The sequence below is a fragment of the Phoenix dactylifera genome, chromosome 12, assembly GCF_051530095.1.
Source record: "Phoenix dactylifera cultivar Ajwa chromosome 12, Ajwa_hap1_PhDact_Kaust_v1.1, whole genome shotgun sequence".
In the NCBI taxonomy this organism is placed as follows: Eukaryota; Viridiplantae; Streptophyta; class Magnoliopsida; order Arecales; family Arecaceae; genus Phoenix; species Phoenix dactylifera.
The window spans coordinates 4,923,431-4,941,438 of NC_143201.1; the positions used below are offsets into that span (position 1 = coordinate 4,923,431).

The 18,008-nt window shown below is 40.1% G+C and overlaps 2 protein-coding genes across 2 annotated transcripts; both read right to left on the minus strand.

The window, feature by feature from the left end:
- Nucleotides 1-31: 31 nt before the first annotated feature.
- LOC103702496 (phospholipase A1-Igamma1, chloroplastic-like) lies at nt 32-4,670 on the minus strand. The gene is made up of 2 exons (XM_008784949.6): nt 2,559-4,670; nt 32-528 (listed from the first exon to the last, which is right to left on the minus strand). The coding sequence occupies exons 1-2, from the start codon at nt 3,875-3,877 to the stop codon at nt 285-287; spliced, it is 1,563 nt and encodes a 520-aa protein (XP_008783171.4). The 5' UTR covers nt 3,878-4,670; the 3' UTR covers nt 32-284.
- Nucleotides 4,671-15,212: 10,542 nt separating this feature from the next.
- ATN (cyclin family) lies at nt 15,213-17,277 on the minus strand. The gene is made up of 4 exons (XM_008784950.4): nt 17,139-17,277; nt 16,878-17,020; nt 16,682-16,740; nt 15,213-16,420 (listed from the first exon to the last, which is right to left on the minus strand). The coding sequence occupies exons 1-4, from the start codon at nt 17,217-17,219 to the stop codon at nt 15,618-15,620; spliced, it is 1,086 nt and encodes a 361-aa protein (XP_008783172.4). The 5' UTR covers nt 17,220-17,277; the 3' UTR covers nt 15,213-15,617.
- Nucleotides 17,278-18,008: the final 731 nt, after the last annotated feature.

Consider the following 18,008-nt stretch of genomic DNA (forward strand, 5'->3'; position numbering starts at 1 on the left):
GATACAGCAGCAATATATATAAATCCTTTGGTTTTCTCTAGTGAAAAGACATTAATTTTCTCCGGTGAAAAACACACCAACTAATTACAATCCAGGATGATAATGGCTAAGACAGCATATGGACTCCTCTCATGAATTCAACAAACACACCACGCAAACACATCGTAAGAACCAAGTGATCCTTTGACTCACTCTTGTATGAGATTAGCCAGGCAACCAGAATTAATGTGATCAGCTCCATCTTTTTCTAGTCTCTTTAGCTCCTTGCCCCATTCCCCACTGGATTAATGGTCTTTGTCGAGGCCCAGCCGTCGGAGATGATGGTGCATGTCCGCCGGGTGGTCATCTAATTTCTGCCTCTCGGGCTGCACCCACCGTCCATCGTGAGCCCTGATCATGCCCTTGTTCTCGTCCTGCCTCCAAAACGGTGGAACCATGAGGTGGTCCTTGAGGAAGTCGCACGCCTTGTTCACCAGCGCTGGATCCCTCTTGCTCGCCAGGTAGAATCTCACGCCACTGCCGTGGTACCTGTAAGTTACCCCAACAAGCTAGCACAATAAGTACTCACCAAAATGATGAGAACAACAAGAGTTTAATGACTTTGTTTAATTGTTTTATTATGGATCCCAATGAGTGTGTGTGTGTAAGTATATATATATATATATAGGGAGAAAGTGGGGGAAACAACTTAGCAAATAGATTTTTTTGTTTGACTGTCATGACCTTTTTGTATTTAATTGTATGTATTTCAAGTGATATCATATTTGTTATGGTGTGTGTACATCAGAGATTGATTAATTATAAGTATAAAATAATCATTGAAATCAAATAATAATAATAATAATATGAAATTTTCAGTCAACGGAAATTAAATATAAAATGATGCTCAATCTAGCACTGAGCTTAATCGCTTAATCTAAATAGATCTTAATTTCTTTTTGAAAAAATGTGTATAAAAAAAAAGAGTAAAGGCCTACTAAATTTAATGACTTAGTAGTCCAAGAATTTTGACTATAGCTTTTCAGTCACAGCTACATAATTTTCAGACATGTTCATACCATATGGAGAAATTATATCCTACACTCCGAATACCATATAGCGGTACATTACATTTATTATAATTATTTGTTTTTATAGCAGTACATCAAAATAAATATTTGATAAAATAGAATTTTTAGAAACAAGCTGTCATAGTTGGCGTTGTGCGGCACCATGCATGTAGACTGATATATGTGGTATATGATATAATTTTTTTATTTTATTAAGTTATAAATGAAGTCAGCACTGAACGCTAAGTTTGGTGGATCTCATTCATCCAATTTATATCTCCGTGCACCATCATAAAAATCAGTAATTGTGACTGACTTCATGCAGGGCCCGTGCATCTAATAAGTTCTCCATATGAAGGGGCCCATCCCGGGCCTCTGAGGACATGATGATGGGACTCGTGACGTGTGACTTTTTGTCAGCTGTTTGAGAGGAGACAGCCATGCATAAGCCCCATCGTCACCTAATAGTCTCCTTCATCTTCACCCACACACGCATGCACACAAAAAAAAAAAACAAAACAAAGACGAGAGAGAGAGATAGAGAGAGAGAGAGAGGAGGAGCCGTGTTGTCTACGCAGCAGACAGAATATATCATAAAGACACAAGTTTAGGACACCCATCTGTGTCATCCTTATCCGCCAAAGTAACTAGGTAATCTCACTCTGCAAACTAAAACACTGAAACAATGCCAAACTCCACGTCAGCTTTGGAGTGACAGAATTGATTACCAAATGATATCCCTAGCATTATTGCCTCTAGATGTGGGACGTACCCATCTGAAAGGGATCGGCTACCCGACCAAAGTTTTCACCAGGCCTTACCATTATTTTTTGACTTTGGATTCCTTCTTTAACCAGACTTCAACACACCATCCCTTGTATTTCTCTTGTACACACTTATTTTTAGTTCTTTTACACGGTTGTATTCCTCCTGTACACAATTATAATGTTTCTGTACAATGCATGGTTATTTATAACTGTATGCATATTGGAGGATAAGTATGTACTCTCGCTAGAGAGTAGGACTAGTTGAAGGAACTCTAAAATTTAGAGTGGTTATTAAAAGCCCAGCCTCTCATGGTCTCTAAAGCCACTAAAGCAAGCTAATTTTGTAACTTTTGGGGCTTGTTTGGTTCACAAAAAGCTTTTTTTTTTCCATAGAAATATGATTTCTAGAAATCAAATTTCTGAAAAAAGAATGCTTGGAAAAGTACTTTTGGCATGTTTGGTTTACCATGGAAAAGCGACAGATTTTCAGAATACTTATGTTTGATTGACCATCTACTTTTTTGGAAAAATTATGCATAATTTCTATTATACCCTTAATAAAAATTAGGTCTTTAATGCTTTGGATCAAATAAGAATAATAGCTGAAGGGCTTTTTTGGGAAAAAAAATGTTTCGATTCCTGGCTTACGGAAAAGTAACTTTTTCATGAAACATGAAAATCATATTTTCATGAAAATACAATATCTAAAATATTTTTTTTTTAGAGGAGCAAAAAGGCGTACCCGTCCAGTAGGTGCAAGTGGGCCTCTAGGTTATGAGAGCAAGAAGGATCACCGGTGTCTTTTAGAAACGGCGATCTCTTGTGGTCTAAAGCCAACTCCACCCCGACATGGCTGTAACTCCACGGCAACCCCTCGGCGAACTTCCTCACAAACGCCGGTACGTGCTCGTTGACCAGAATCCCCGGGACCTTCGGCACCGTGTCGTGCACGTTGACGACCCTCAATGCCTTGACTCCCAAGCTCTCGAACCTCTCCTTAAACCTCCCATTCCCCACCCTCGGCCCCGAGAACGAGAACACCGTTATCGCCACCTTCTCGCCGTCGACCCCGACGTCGAGACCCGTCTCCGCTATGTCGTAGGCGCTCAGCATCGCCAAAGCGCTCCCCAAGCTGTGCCCCGTCACCGTTATGCTCACCGTCTCGCCCGCTTTCGTGCATTGCTCCACCAGCCGTCTCACCTCCGTTAGCACTTGCTGACGGGCCGAGTACTTGCAGAACCGGCACGTTGGATCCTTGTCGGTGTAGAGGTCAAGGAAGCCGGATTCGACTTTGACTTCCGGGTCCGAGCAGGGGATCCCCTCAGACGCCGCTGGCCGGAGGAAGTCCATGAGATCGGCCACCCACTCGAGCCTCGTCACCGTGCCCCGCCACGCGATGACGATGTCTCTCCGGCCGAGCCGGGCGGTGGCGTCGTCGTCGGACACCGCGATGTAGCCGATCCAGTTGGCCTTCTGGCTCCAGGTCTTGGAACCCTGGGTCTTGGTGAAGAAATTTGATAGATTTATGTTGGAGGTGGCGAAGAGGTACCGGGTGATTTCGTAGCCGGAGCTGTCCATGCCGAGGCTGGCGAAGAACTTCCGACGGTTGTACTTGCAGCTGCCGCAGTAGCGGGAGAAGGGGTCGTAATCGAAGGCGTCGTAGCACGCCTGGGCGAACTCGCCGTAGCGGATCAGCTCGGAACGGAGGAGAGGGTCCATCGGGTCGAGCAAGCCGGCCCAGTCGTCGCTGCCGTGGATCTCCCGCCACCGGTCGGCGAGCCGATCATCGTCAAGACGGCGGAGGGGGCTCCGAAAGAGATCTTCCTCTTCCTCGGCTTCTTGCTCGACTTCCAGCTCGGTGATTATGGAGGACAAGGAGTCATCCTTGGCGGCTGATGGCAGATAACTCTTTGATGCGTTGGTGGTCCTTAGTGTTCTTAGTATTGGATGTGGCGAGGTGAGGGTGGTAAAGAGAGAGGGGAGAGCTTGTTTTGGGGGAGGAGGAGAAGGGTGAGAGAGGGGGTTCAAGGATGGGGGGAGTTTGGGGAGTGGTATGGCCATGCGGGGAGATGAGGGAAGGCCGGCAGGGAGGGGTTGGGAGTAGTGAATGATCACAATAAGGATGGGAGCTTGGAAAGTTGGAGAGATCTGGGCTGCTTTAGGGTGTGGGAGTCATGATGATGGATGGGATGATATCAAGAACTTAAAATGGGACAAGGCATGTGATATAGCCAATGGAAGCCAGGTTAGGTACTATACTCATGAGACCATTACATAATTCGATAAAATATAAAGTATTTATTTATATAATAATGAGTACAGATATAGGTCACCTTTCAGCCGATCAAAATTGACGCACGGGGTGGGGCAGTGAGGGTGGATTCGTCATTATGGGCCCGACCTTCGGTGCAGTGACATCAGGAGAGGCTGTCAGATTTTCGATACCTCGATTCCTAAAGCAAAGCTGCGGACAGCCTGGATGGATATATGCTACGCGCGATGGATACTTCAGGCAAGCTTAGTCATTTTAGAAAGTGACTCGACCACGGTTATCAGTTGGATCCGGTTAGCCCGAACAGTATCGGCGGAGTTCATCCCTTACTCCGCGATATTTGGATGATGGTGAGTAAGGGTGTTACAATTCAGGCTACGTACGTATATTACGAAGCTAATGGGGCGGCTGACTGTATGGCGGCATATATCGCAAGCCACTTTGGAGGCACTCTATGGACTGAAGAGAGAGGGATGCCCGAAGCTTTTCGGAATCTTTTGTTTTTTGATTCGATTGGATGTGTTCGTACCTGTGTTGTATGAAATGCCTATTTTAGCAAAAAAAAAAAAACAAAAGAAGAAGAAAAAGAAAAAAAAAAAAGGAAAGGGAGAGGGACCAAGGCTTGTGGACTAAAATAAATCCTCGTCCCTAGAAATAAAAGCACGAGGAAGGTGAGCAAGGTAGACAATGATAGCTGCCAGAGAAAAAATGCTGGAGATGACCATTGACTCAATATATTAATCAAGGGTTGTGTAATTTATACTGGAGTTTCGTGGCCCGAGTCCTCTTTGACTCCCGAGGCAGCAAGCCACTTGGCCCTCGCATGTTATGCGTGCTTCCAAGCTTTAGATCTCAAGGTTCATCAATCCTATTCCGCTAAGAGACAAAATAAAATAAATATTATAAGAGAGGTGGTATTTTCTTTTTCATATCAAATTATTGAGTGAAGATAACCTGAAATTATATGAAAATACCTCCATTTACATTATATTAATATTATATCCATCATCTTATATAATTAATATATTAATTATGCATATTAATAAATATATTCATCATTAATATATTAATAAATATAATAATTTTAGTAAATATATTAATTATATATTATTAATGTTAACTGATATATTTATTAATTATTTATTATGCTTAATAAATCATTAATAAATATTTATTAATTACTAATAAATCTAACATGGAATTTGTTAATAATTAATGTATTTATTTATTAATAAATATATGTACGAGATTTATCCTTAGTATATTTATTAATATGACAAAATATACTAAATTTTACTTATAATAATAATTATATTTTATAATATATTTATAATTAATTTAGATATATTAAGTAGGCCATAAATGGGCATCAAATGAACTGGATAAAAAAATATTATTACTTGAATAGTTTATTCAAAGATGATGTTGAAAATTTAGTAATATTCACATATAATATTATCTTCAACCATCCAAATATAGTAAAATCTTTTCAATACTATTCTTTAGAATAATTATTTCACCAACCTGATATAATAAAAATTATTTATTATTATTTTTAAAAAATAAATAGTTTTTAAAGATAATCAAATTAATCTATGCACCCCAACCGAAGGAGTTTTTAGGGTGTTAAGCCTTTTTTTTTTTTTTGCTTTTTTTGGGTATACCTCCATGCTATTCTGCAACCAGCAGAATCAAAAGTAACAAAATGATAAAGTGATGGAGGGGCGCCTCCCTTCGAGTAAAGGTGTTAAGCTTTTACTGGCAGGACCCTGGCCATCAACTGGAGGACACGAGGTGGGCCACAATGGGTGGCTCAAAGAGGTAAAAGCTGTAAATGGACTTTGGAACTAGTACAACAATAGAGGGAGAGGGTCTCCACTTCATAGCCTAGTTTCGCCAACCGGGGGATGAACCAAAGATAGAGCATATGCTATTATGATTGTGCTCCTAGAGGAGAGAGATGGGGCATATGCTACCATAATTGTGCTCCTGGAGTAGAGCTGATCAAAACTCGGGCCGAGCCGGGCTCTACAGCATAAATTAGGCCCGATGGCTATGCCCAGACCCGGCCCGGCCCAACTGTCGGGTTTAAATTTTTGTCCAGACCCGATCCGATTTTATAAATCTGGTTCTAGACCCGTCTAGCCCGGCCCGATCCGATAGGCCCGATTTTTTCTTTGTTTGGAATCTGGAAATGGGCCAGAATGATCCGACCAGGCCCGGCCCGATTTTTTTGGTCGGGCTGCAGGGCCTTTTTTTAATGCCCAAGCCCGAAAAATTTCGGGCCGGGCTGGGCGGGCCAGAAGGCCCGTAATCAGCTCTATCCTAAAGTTAGAGATAGTAAAATAAATAATATTTCTATATATATATTTCTAAAAAAATAAATTATATATCATGAGGAGGACGATATTTGTTTTTGCATATTAGATTACCGAGCGACAGTAATCTAAAAATATCATTTCCTAATAAAAATACCCTCAGTTATATTTTAATTATATTATATAATTAAAAGTTTTTAAATTAATATATATTATATTAATATAGTAAATATTTATTAATTATAAAAAATCTAACAAAGGATTTATTAATAATTTCTATATTTATTTATATGCCAAAACATTCTAAAATTTATTTATAATAAGAAATATATTTTCTAATATATGTAATTAACTTAAAAATATTTATTAACCAGCCTATGTAAATATTTGAAAATTTAAAAATGTTACTAATTGAATTGTTAATTAAAGAATATTGTTGGAAAGTTTGGCAATATTTTTATATAAGATTATCTCTAACCAAATGTAGTGACCTCTTTCCGATATCATTTTTTTAAGTATTTTTTTACTAACCAAATATTATAATTTTTTTTTTCTTTCGTAATTTTTTTTCTTAATATTCCAGCCAGACGAATCTCAAAAATTGCGACATCCAAAGCATCATTACGTTCTTTCTAGTACTAGTAGTTCCAATATTTTTGTGTCCTTAAATCTGCAACTTGCGTCAACTCCTTAATCCTTATTTCTAACAACCATTTGACCTCTTCAAAATTTAAGAAGAAGAAAAGAAAAATAAAAAAAATTAAATGTAATTTTCCCAAAAGTTATGTCATGGCCAGCAAGCATCCTCACTAGAAAATGCAATTCGTAAGTATTACATATCCTCTTGCTGTTTCACGCATTCCATTCCACGTCTGGTAACAAAATTTTTAGTTCTGCAAGCAAAAGAAGAGTTAAATATTTTGCCCATTTTAGGATGAACAACTCTTTTAACAAGAAATAATATTGTGTTGAGATGAACAACTTAATGATGGCAATTTATGTGAATTAAATTGGGGCTTTTTAGGCTCTTAGGGTTTTCGAACAAGAGCCGATCATCGGGCTACTTAGACTTTGCCTAGTATGCGAATTTATTCAAGCTAATGTAGAACTGAACAATAGTATTTAATCTTGGTTTGTCCCTTAAATGATTAAAGTTGTTATCAAGATATAAGCCCGAGCTTCTATTTATTATTGTAAGCATAAAGTATCCAAGCTCGACTTGTTGATGAGCTTTATTTGGAATAAAATTGAGTTTGGCTCATTTTTCTATTTGAATATGCTCAACCAAATCCATTGTCGAGCTAAACTCAATTTGTCTATAGTTTTGCAGCCATTATCGCTATCAAGATTCGTGCATATCAAGAAATAGTCTATGGAGATTGAGAATAATCGTTTCCAAGATCCGAGCATATTAGCTCTGGACTCTCTTGTTCAGTTCTTGGGATCATGCCACCTCATCAATCTCAGAATCTCTGCCCTCAATGAAATGGGAGAGAAGTCGTGTTAAAAGTCAATGAAGCCACTACAAGCTTTTCCTTAACAAGTTATTTGTGATGACATGGATTCTTGTTGCAGAAAGCAACCAAATCCTTGGTACAATTAATAGTTTTCACTACTATGACTTTTAGAGATTCTTTCATGACAATAGGGAATCTCTTCATAAAAGCAACAAATTTGGGTGATAGCATTACGATCTCGTCATAAAAATTTATCACTAGAATTTTGAGTATGACAATCTTTGTTGTGACCAAAATATGATTTTATGAAAAGAAATTTTGTTTTATGATGACAATAATTGCTGTCAAATAAAGGTTTTAGTAATCCATAAATAACTATCATGATGAGGTATGTTATTACTAAATAGTGGAATCTTGTTGCTATTTCTAATACTGAAGTAGATAGATATATATTTTATGTGGCAAGATACGTCACTACAAAAGAAATAACAATTGCTGGTGCTTTTTACCAACGCCTATGTGTCGGGCAGGTGGGGGTGGGATTATTTTTTTTTCCGATGCTTTTAAGCGGTGCCTATTTTGGAGTCCACTGATGCTTATAAGCGTTGGCCAAAATCGAAGGTAGGAAGCGTCGGCCCGCTTTGGATTCCGCTAGTGCTAATTAGCGTCGGCCTATTTTGGTTTCTACCAACACTTATTAGTATTGGTGGAGTCCAAAACGTGTTGGCCTCCCACCAACGCTTAAAAGCATCGGCCTAAACTAGGGCCTTTGCTGATGCTTTCAGGCATCAGCAAAGGCTAGCCGTGCCGTGCCAGTTTGTTTATTGCCAATACGTAAAAACGTCGATCTAAGCTAGGGTCTTAGCATCGTCTACTCTTCGTACCTGCCGATGCTTCATCGGTAGGAAAAAGTTGGAAAAACCCCCTTTTCTGTAATGTGTTTTAGGCTTGAAAGGTCATAATAGAAAGCTTTAAAAGGATAGCCTTTTATCGTCATGGAAGTTTTGGTGGTGGATGTATATGTAAAGACCTTGTGACGGCCAAAACCTTGTCACTAAAATTTTTAACGATGATATTTTTGCTTTTGATTACGACTTCCATCACGGAGAATGTTTTCTTGCAATAAATAAAATGTTTAAATCTCTCACTCTCTCTCAAATATCAACATTATTACTTCTCGGCCATTCCACCTCATTTATAAGTTATTTCTCAATGTCACCCTCGGCCAACCAACCTGTAAAATAAATCTAAATGCATGTCTCCATCATGGATGGGTGGATATATACAACTTGTATATGGCTCAGCATCCAAAGATCGCAGGGGTGGATTACATGAAGTTATATGCGACAAAAGTTCGTATGTGAGGTGTCACGCCTCGAACTCAGAGCGTAGACCCAAATTTAGAGTGTAATAGATGCCGCATACCTGCAGGGTAGACCATGCAAGGCTACAAATCAAATCTTAAAACAATAATGATAATAATTCTTCGATCTTCGAAAACTAATTTAATTAAGATCTAAACAAAACCATTCTCATAATCAATTGTTTCAAAATAACATAAGTTCAAAATATGCTAACTAACTATTATTATTATTATTTAAATTAAATAAAATGTTCAAACTGAACTAATCTAATTTAACTAAGCTAAATTTGAAATCCAAATGGTCATAAATATCTTCAGAAGATAGCGCACTCCTCTAAGTCCCGAGCAATTATGGCTCAGATGGAATAATGAGCTACACTAGCCTAGTAAACAACATAACATCCCAAAATGGGGTCTAGGTATGCCAAATAAATAATTAGTTAAACAACAAGATATGGACTGAGAATAAATCAATTCTCGAATAATACATATATCTCTCATGAAATTTAATATTATTTTTATAAACTGATACTAGAAATCCAACATCAGGCTATGGCCATGTAACCCAATGGCATGGGTCAGATACAGAATGCACAAAGTGCTAAATACCACTATTCTAAACACCAGTGGTTCAGTGTTCAAATACCACTATTCTAATCAACGGTGGTTCGATGTCGAAACCAATTGGTGGGGCCAAATCATAGCAGTGTTAAGAATTCGTACATATAAAATAAATTTCATAATTTGCCAAGCCATATTTTCTAAATTTCATAACATAACACATAACATAATTTAAAATAATTACTGTTGTGGGATGGGGTTCCCAGTTTAGTCCCACATCGGATAATCAGCGGAAAGGTCTGTGCCTTAAATGGGGGGTGCAAACAAACACCTCTTCTCACCGAGGGCCCTTTTGTAGGACAAAACCGTGAGGGTAGGGGTAGTACCTCCGCGGACCCCCGCGCCGGCAGGGCTCGGGACTGTCATTGGGCCACGGCCCTGGGCGACCTCCCGCAGACCCGAAGCGGCAATTCCAGAGCGGACAATACCTCGAGGAGGACGCGGATGCTTTCCCTGCTCGTCCGGTGTGCGGGCTGGTGTCGGGGTTCCGACCCCACATCAATTACTATCGTAACAATAACATGCCTAGCCTATTTAACCAAGCATAAAATAGATATTATAATCAAATTTAATAAACCAATTATTATTTTACTAAAATTTTAAAAAACATAATTTGAAGCATTAGGTTACTTACCTCCTTTTGCTTCAAAATCCCACTTCAATTAGACGGGTTAGGTTCACTTGCTTTAATATTATCAAAATATAATTAATTTTTATCAATATCTTAAAAGCCAAGCAAAGTCAAAAATTAAAATATTATTGGGGATACGGCCTTATACCCAAATTCGGATGAAAGAAAAGCAAGGTTGATCCCATGGTATAGTGCCTAACTGCCTAGGTGGGTCCAAGCAAGATGAACTCAACTGGTCAAGTTTAGATATGATTTAAGTGACTTAATGAAGCTGAATAGTAGCCGAATTTCAAAAAGATCTGGTAAGGGCCGAGGTAATGGGCTGGTCAACCGTTTGGGTACCGGAGCGGTTCAGGGCTTCCACACTAGGTCAACTTAGATTTGAGCAAAGAGAGTTAGGGCTTTAAACTAAGATTTCTAGGTCTAGCTTAGAGAGAGAATCTCAGTTCAGGTTCAATCAGGGGTCTAGGTTTAGTCTATCATACTGATATAAATCATCACTACAACTGGCCCATGGGCTAGAAAGGAGAAATTAACAGCTACGAGAAAACAACATAATATATATATATATATATATATATAGAAATTAATATATAAATAAAGGAACCTAAAAATGGGAAGAAAAATAAGAACTAAGAAGAAGAAGAAGATGGGATGGAAGAGAGGAAAAAGAAACAAGGGAGGAGAGGGAAGAGGAGAGAAGAAGGTACGGTGGTGGGTGCCAAGGTTCCAGCGGCTAGTCATGGTGGAGTCAGTGGCGGAGACGGCAACGACTGCGGTAGCGGCCGGCGGAGGTGGCAAGACCGAGAAGAAAGTCTCGGTTTTGCCCAAAAATAGGAGTATGGGGCTCGGTTTCAAGTTTGCTCGTTGGATAATCATATGGAGAAGCCGAGGGGTTCACCAAGGGTGGTGGTAGCCACCGGAGCTCGGCCGAAGAAAGCTGGTTCCAGCGGTTTTTGTGGCGACGATGCTCGAAATAGAGGAAGAAAAGAAGAAGAGGGCAACCGGGGAAGCTAGAGAGAAAGAGGAGATCTCAGGTGGCAGCAGTCGATTGAGAAGGCACGACAGCCGCCGGAGACTAAGGAGAAGTAGGGAGACGGCCCGATGATGGATAAAATAGAAGAGAAGAAGGGATTTATACATATTTTGGATGGGGATTATCTTGGCGGTCGTTGCACCCGCTCGCGATCACGGCGAGTGGCTGTTCGTATGGCCTGCGGAGTTGTCACCAACTATGGCCCCGCGGTCTTATTCTCCCAACGGTCGGCGGATCCGGCAGGGGAACCTAGTTCCTCTGTTCCAATCTTTTTTTTTTCGAATTGAAGTCGGTGGGTGTTGCGAACTTCAATCCAAGATGGGCCCAAATAGGTTGGTTGTGTGTGACCATGTTTTATTTGAATTTGAATATGACTCAAGAGAACCCATCTCCTCTCCATAATACCCAACTAATTTGCACCGACGTCTCTCACATATCATTTCCCCTCTGATCTTCCTATACTATCCCTTGGCAACCTACTGTGTTTATCCAGTGAACCACAGTAGCTTAGATGACTTATTTTTCTATTATTTTTTGTTTGACTATATATATTCTTTTTTTAATAATTTCATCATGATGAATCCACAAGAAGATATTTTGCATTTGAACCCAATTCATCTGGAGATGCAGCTAATAGGTATTAGTTCAAAAGATAGTAGAGGTTATACATCGGTTGGACAATTCCTTTATCAGGCTCTTTTTATTTTGATATCAACCTAGGTCAACTATAGAAAATTTGGACAAAGTGCAAGGAAAGCAAGGAAGAGTATTTTTTTTTAAATTTTTTTTTTTAAAATTAGTCGAGTTCCATGCATCTAAATGAAGTAGGGGAGAGTTGGCATCATGATGGCGAGCACTACGATCGGATGTAATCATGAGAGTATTACAAGCAATTTGGATGGAGATGATTGTAGCCATAATAAGAGGATTTTTTTTAGTTCAACAAGGTTTGTACCAAAAGAAAAAGTTCAATCGGGTCCTTCATTACGTCCAAGGGATACAGGCTGGGTTTGGAGGATTGGTGTTCAACTAGGAGTCTAGGAGTGGTACTTTTCCTCTAGAAGGTGGTGTGGAACCGGGTTCCCTGCAAGAGGGGTTTTCCTGGCGAGTTCATTAATCATAGCTTCACCTACTCAACTATTTGATACTAAATTATTTTGATTTGGCATATCTAGATAGATACTGACTCAATTTGATATCTAATATTTGCACAACAAATCATGGATTTGCCAAATAGTTCCACTGGGCAAAAAAGTGAAGAGGAGTAAGTTAACTTAAATATCTCTACCTAACTCTTAGAGATCAGTTAACGTCCTAATAATTTCTATTTAGTAGTCTTGATACATACATATAATGCTTATTCTATATATTTCCTTCACATGCATGTAATAGTATGCCAAACTTGCCCAAGCATCATAACTATTGTGATAAATTTGGGGACATATTTTGAGAAATGCTATAAGGAGACCAACATTAGAATTTGAACCCTGGACCTCTCCTATTAGAGAAGGATGTCAACTGACTAAGCATGGTTGGCTTGCAAAATTTGGACTTCATAATGAAATACCTCGAAACTGATCATAGCCGATGTAGCAAACTGACCATAGCCGACGTGGCAAATCGACCATCGAGGGCTTGCCACATTGTTGTAGGTTAACTACTCAAAACTTGCCATGTGGCTGATCTAGAAGGTATGCAGAGAGTCCTTCATATTTTAAACCTTTTTCCTCGGCGACAACAACTAGGTCATGATCATGATCTACTTCCAAACAAACATCATGCACGAACAATCTACGTGGTTGAGAAGTGCGGGCATGTCATGAGCGAGATACACAGGTTGTTACTATAATGGCCAGCGCTCACGCTCGAATTGCTTGATGACAGGCTCCAGTCGTTGCCTATATATTGTGTTCCTAAGAGCCCTCAGATGAGTTTTCTTTCGACTCTCCAAAGCTACCACTTTACTACTCTTAGGCCTCCTTATATTTCTTGAGAGTCGAGTCTGACTTAGGCATTGGAGGTTCTCCGTTAGACATGCTTTGGTGGGTAGATTTTTTTATCTTTGTTGTTTCAAGTCAGATCTAGCATTAGAGCAACGATCCGAGCGAGACCCCTACTATTCATTGTCAACTTAGAGATGTGCGGCATCGGAGACATGACCACTTGAGCACAAATAGCCACCAGACTACTGTTATAAAGGCATAGTGATCCCCTAGCCGCCCTTCCCGATATGGATGGCCAACAAGCCGAGCACTCCAACAACTCTATCAGCTTGGCATCTTGGTCGGGCTAATTCCCAACAGCAACACATGGTACACTCATTCTTTAAGTTCTTTGGATCTGCATTAGAACTTTCACATTAATGTTGTAGTTGTCTACACAACTACAGGACCTGTATAGGAACTCTGACAATGATCATTGGCCTTCGACCATACCCTAAAATGTCATTAAACAATATAATTAAGCAGCAAGTGTTGTGTAATTTGTCAAGGGCTATACATTCAGGGAGAATAATTATGTCAAGTGATGGCTAAATGCCACAAACTGTCACAAAAGGTTGCAGTAATTAAATAACCAAACTGGCAACTTTGAATTTGACAGGGAGATATCAATGGTTCTCACATAACGTGTTTAATAGTGAAAAATGAGGATCTAGAGCTGCACCTCTATACTTGTCATGATGTATGGTATTAAGCTTAGCAATTATGACCATAAATTTTGTCATTAAATAGGTCCTTTCACCAGCCCATATGTATTTTTTACCTTTTTACTAACCTTTGTAGTACTAATAGATCTATCTCTTATGGCCCCATAACCAAAATTTTTCGTTAGTTCATTTGGATAAAACAACTTCGTTCATGCTCCCTTAGATGTACGCCAAAAGTTTGCAGCCAAGCAGCTTCTTGATGAATACGTAAGGCAAGTCCTCTACAATTTGCTATTGATAGCTTTCTACGATAAACATACTCAAGTTCATGGTTAGGTTCAGACACCACAGGAGATCGGGCCATCGAAAAATGGTGCCGATTTGGATTTGTATTCCTATTTGATCCAGAAACAATTTACGTTCAGAAGATCCATCATTGTTCATTACAAAATGATGGGGTGGAGGTTTCAATCTAACCATTTACTAGTTGGGCCAATCTGCAGCTGTGCATGTTGTATAAAAGGTTATAGGGCTGCTCATGAGCACCTCAAGTGTATCTAATCAAGGGCTCATTCAAGCATGGTTCAGCTAGAAAACAAGCCAAACTCGAACTTTTTCGAACCTCAACTTAATAAACAAGCTGAACTTATACCCCAAAGGCTGCAAAATTGAACAGAAGCTTGGCTCAGTGTTCAAGCTCAATTGAAAATTTGAATGATCTAATCTCTGCCAAGGTTGGCTCGAGCTTGATTATCCATTTCGTTTATAGAGCTAAGCCTATGGACTCCGCTTTTCAGCTTGGCTGCAACATTAGCACTATGATTCTCCATAGTAGATTAACTTCGAGCCTTCGAGAAGTTCAGATGGCTCATGGGTTATGAACTTTCTGAATTAGAATCATAATCACAATTGCTGTATCGAATCTATTTTCTTTTAATGAGAATTCAAAGAGATGAATAAAATCATCGGGCTTTCGCAATGTGTTTAGATAAGTCATCATTAAAGCAATAAATAATATCTGAAAGTATCAAATTTGCTTTTTCCTTTTTTCCATGATCATATGGACTGCCTTCTCAGAGCACATTTGTATGACTCAGTTTTCTGGATTTTCTTCATTTTAAAATCTTAAGCCTTTTTTCTCCAGCTATATCTCCAGCTACAAAACTCAATTGATTCTTTAAAAAAACAAAACAAAAAAAAAAGCATGGCAATATTTCTTGCTATCTATTTATTTTCTGTAAGGCAAGAAACTAAAATTTTATGTACCCATATTTCATACCCAATAATACAATCTAAATAACTAGACACATGCAGACATCAACTAAAAATTCCATTTCTTTTCCTCTTCTCCATTGCTGTTGTTCTGCTTTCCCTCATTGGCCCAATGAGGTTCCAGTTCCAGGTGTACCTTTATGAGAAGAATTATGAGCAACTCTAACTTCAGTTAGAATCGCTCTCAAATCCTTCTGGTGGAGGAGATCCTCACAGGAGTACTAAAATTGGGCCGCTGTTTCAATCCACTCATCAACCCGCCGCTGCTCTTCTGAAGGGAAATTCTGGTCCTGATTGGAGACACCAATCTGCCGGCCAACTTGGAGGGTGAGAAGGAGCACCGCCGGGCCTTCGGCACCGCCACCTTTTCAGCATGCGAATTCGGAGCCATCATCGCTGGGACCGCCTTCTTCGTCCTGAGCTGCGACTTCAGTGATGTGGGTGGCGACTTGATGATGAATTTATGAGGGGTCTGCTGCCTTGTCCTGGCAATGATGGGAGACTTGGTCTTGTAGAAGCTTTGTTTGTTGGAAGATGAAGGTGAGGAAGAGGAGGATGGGAGGAAGAGAGGATTGGGGAAGAGCACTGCTTTCTTAGCCCAAGGTCTGTTCTTCGGCGATACCCGGTTAGCTGTGACTGAAGGCCTACCACCATTACTTCTTCTATCCTCCCTTCTACTGAGAGGTGAGGTTGATTTGAATCTGATACGGGATCGAGCCCTGGTAAGCTTTGGGGAGCCTGATTCTGATCGAATGGTTTTCAGTACACCCTGTTTCTCCTTCGTTCGCCTCGCCCGCAGCCCGGTGTTCTCGCAATGCAGCTTCTTGTTTCTGTGGATGGCGTCAGGAGTTCTGGGATCGGCAGTTTTGGTTTTGGGAAGCTTGACAGCAGCTGCAACCACTTCCTTTGCGAAGTGGCTGGCCTGAAGGATCTCTACAACTGTTTCTCCTACTAGCATTGCAGGCAGTGACATTCGCCGCCATTCGCCTGTATGTATTCATTGTTTGTTCATCATGATCGAATTCAACACTCAAAAAAAAAAATGAAGTCAAACATCTCTAGATAATGAAAGGAATGCAGGAGAAACAGATAATTAGAACCCCAAAAGTTAATGAACTCCAATATGGGGATGGATCGCATGTTTCACAAAAATGATAGCAATTTGGCTAGAAATGTCAGGTAATGAACAAAAATGGACATTAGAGGGGGAAAGCGTTTTGGAAAAATTAATAAAGCTGAAGTCTGTACCATTAATACTCCCTTGAAATTTCCCTGCTGGTGATTTCCGAGCTGGGGTGTTCTTCATCCTGTATTAAGAATCAGCGATAATAAGGGACGAAAAACTGAGTTTTGCTGCAAGGAGAAGTGCTTGATTTAAATAGGGACAGCAAAATGCTTGCCAGGAAGGAAGAAATATGGATGAGAATGGGCAAATGAAGCAAACCTTAAGGTTTCCTGCTTGCATCGAAGGCTGGTTCTGAGATACCCTCTCGTGCTCCGGGGGCTGAGGTTGACACCGGAGACCACCTTGGCGCCGCCCGTCACCGTGTACTGGAGCTCCTGCAGGCGAGCCATGCACCTGTCCACCTTCGCAACAAAAGGGGCAAAATGAGTTCTAGGCTTCAAGGTCGCATCGAACAGAAGAAGAAGAAGAAGAAGAAGAAGGGGAGGAGGAGGAGGAAGGCAACAAAGGATTCATCAGTACCTTCTTTACCGTTTCTCTCACGAGAATGGGGTTGACTGCAGCAGCCATTCTCTTCTCCTTCGTTGGAGTCTTGGCCACCATCTTGGGTTCTCTCTCTCTCTCTCTCTCTCTGAGCCTGGGATCTAAAGTGAGTCACCGGAGTTTGAACTGGAACTTATGTTGGCCCGCAACGGTCACTTCCATCTACTTAAGCAACGGCTACTTTGACTTTTGTACGCTTTAAAACTTCTGTACACAAGATAGGAGAGCAGAACAGTAAAAAATAAACAGTAAAAACGAAGTAGACAAAAATAACTAGCATCCATATATCTTCAAGAGCAAAGAGAGCTACTGAAAAATAGAAGAATCTACGTACAAATCAATAAACAAACCAAAATCTGCAAGCTAATTGGCTTTCTTACCTTCTTTTTTTTTTTTTTTACCTCTCGATAGCAGAGAAACGCTTGCTTGAGTTCACGTTTTATACCCCCTAAGCTCTCTAGATCAGGAAAATTTTCATCGAATCAAAATAGAACAAGTTATTCAAGCAAATAAACGGTGATAGAGAATAAGTGCCTAAGATATTGGTGACATCTGAGAGGATCTTGGTTGTGTCCTTGCGTGAAATAAGGATTCATCTCCCTTCGTGCCAATCCGCCGCTGGATCATGCACTGCACAGCTGTTGAAGCAATATGAAACTCCATTCATCTACCTGCACAAATCTCAAAGCAAGCAGTGTTCGATCCAATGGTGGATTTGCGTGAAGGTTTATCTCCCTCATACTTTCCCTCCTCCTCTTCTCAAACCAAATAAGTCCCCAGTTCTAAAAAAAGAAACAAATCAGGCAGGCTTTGGGCCAGTTCTAAGCCCAAAGTTTTCTTTGGTTTCCA

Coding starts and splice junctions, on each gene's coding strand:
- ATN (XM_008784950.4), bottom strand. CDS start 17,219: ATGGTGGCCAAGACTCCAACGAAGGAGAAGAGAATGGCTGCTGCAGTC. Junction 16,741..16,877: donor TGCAAGCAGGAAACCTTAAG/GTTTGCTTCATT, acceptor TTCTTAATACAG/GATGAAGAACACCCCAGCTC. Junction 16,421..16,681: donor ATTTCAAGGGAGTATTAATG/GTACAGACTTCA, acceptor GAATACATACAG/GCGAATGGCGGCGAATGTCA.
- LOC103702496 (XM_008784949.6), bottom strand. CDS start 3,877: ATGGCCATACCACTCCCCAAACTCCCCCCATCCTTGAACCCCCTCTCT. Junction 529..2,558: donor CACTTGCACCTACTGGACGG/GTACGCCTTTTT, acceptor GGTAACTTACAG/GTACCACGGCAGTGGCGTGA.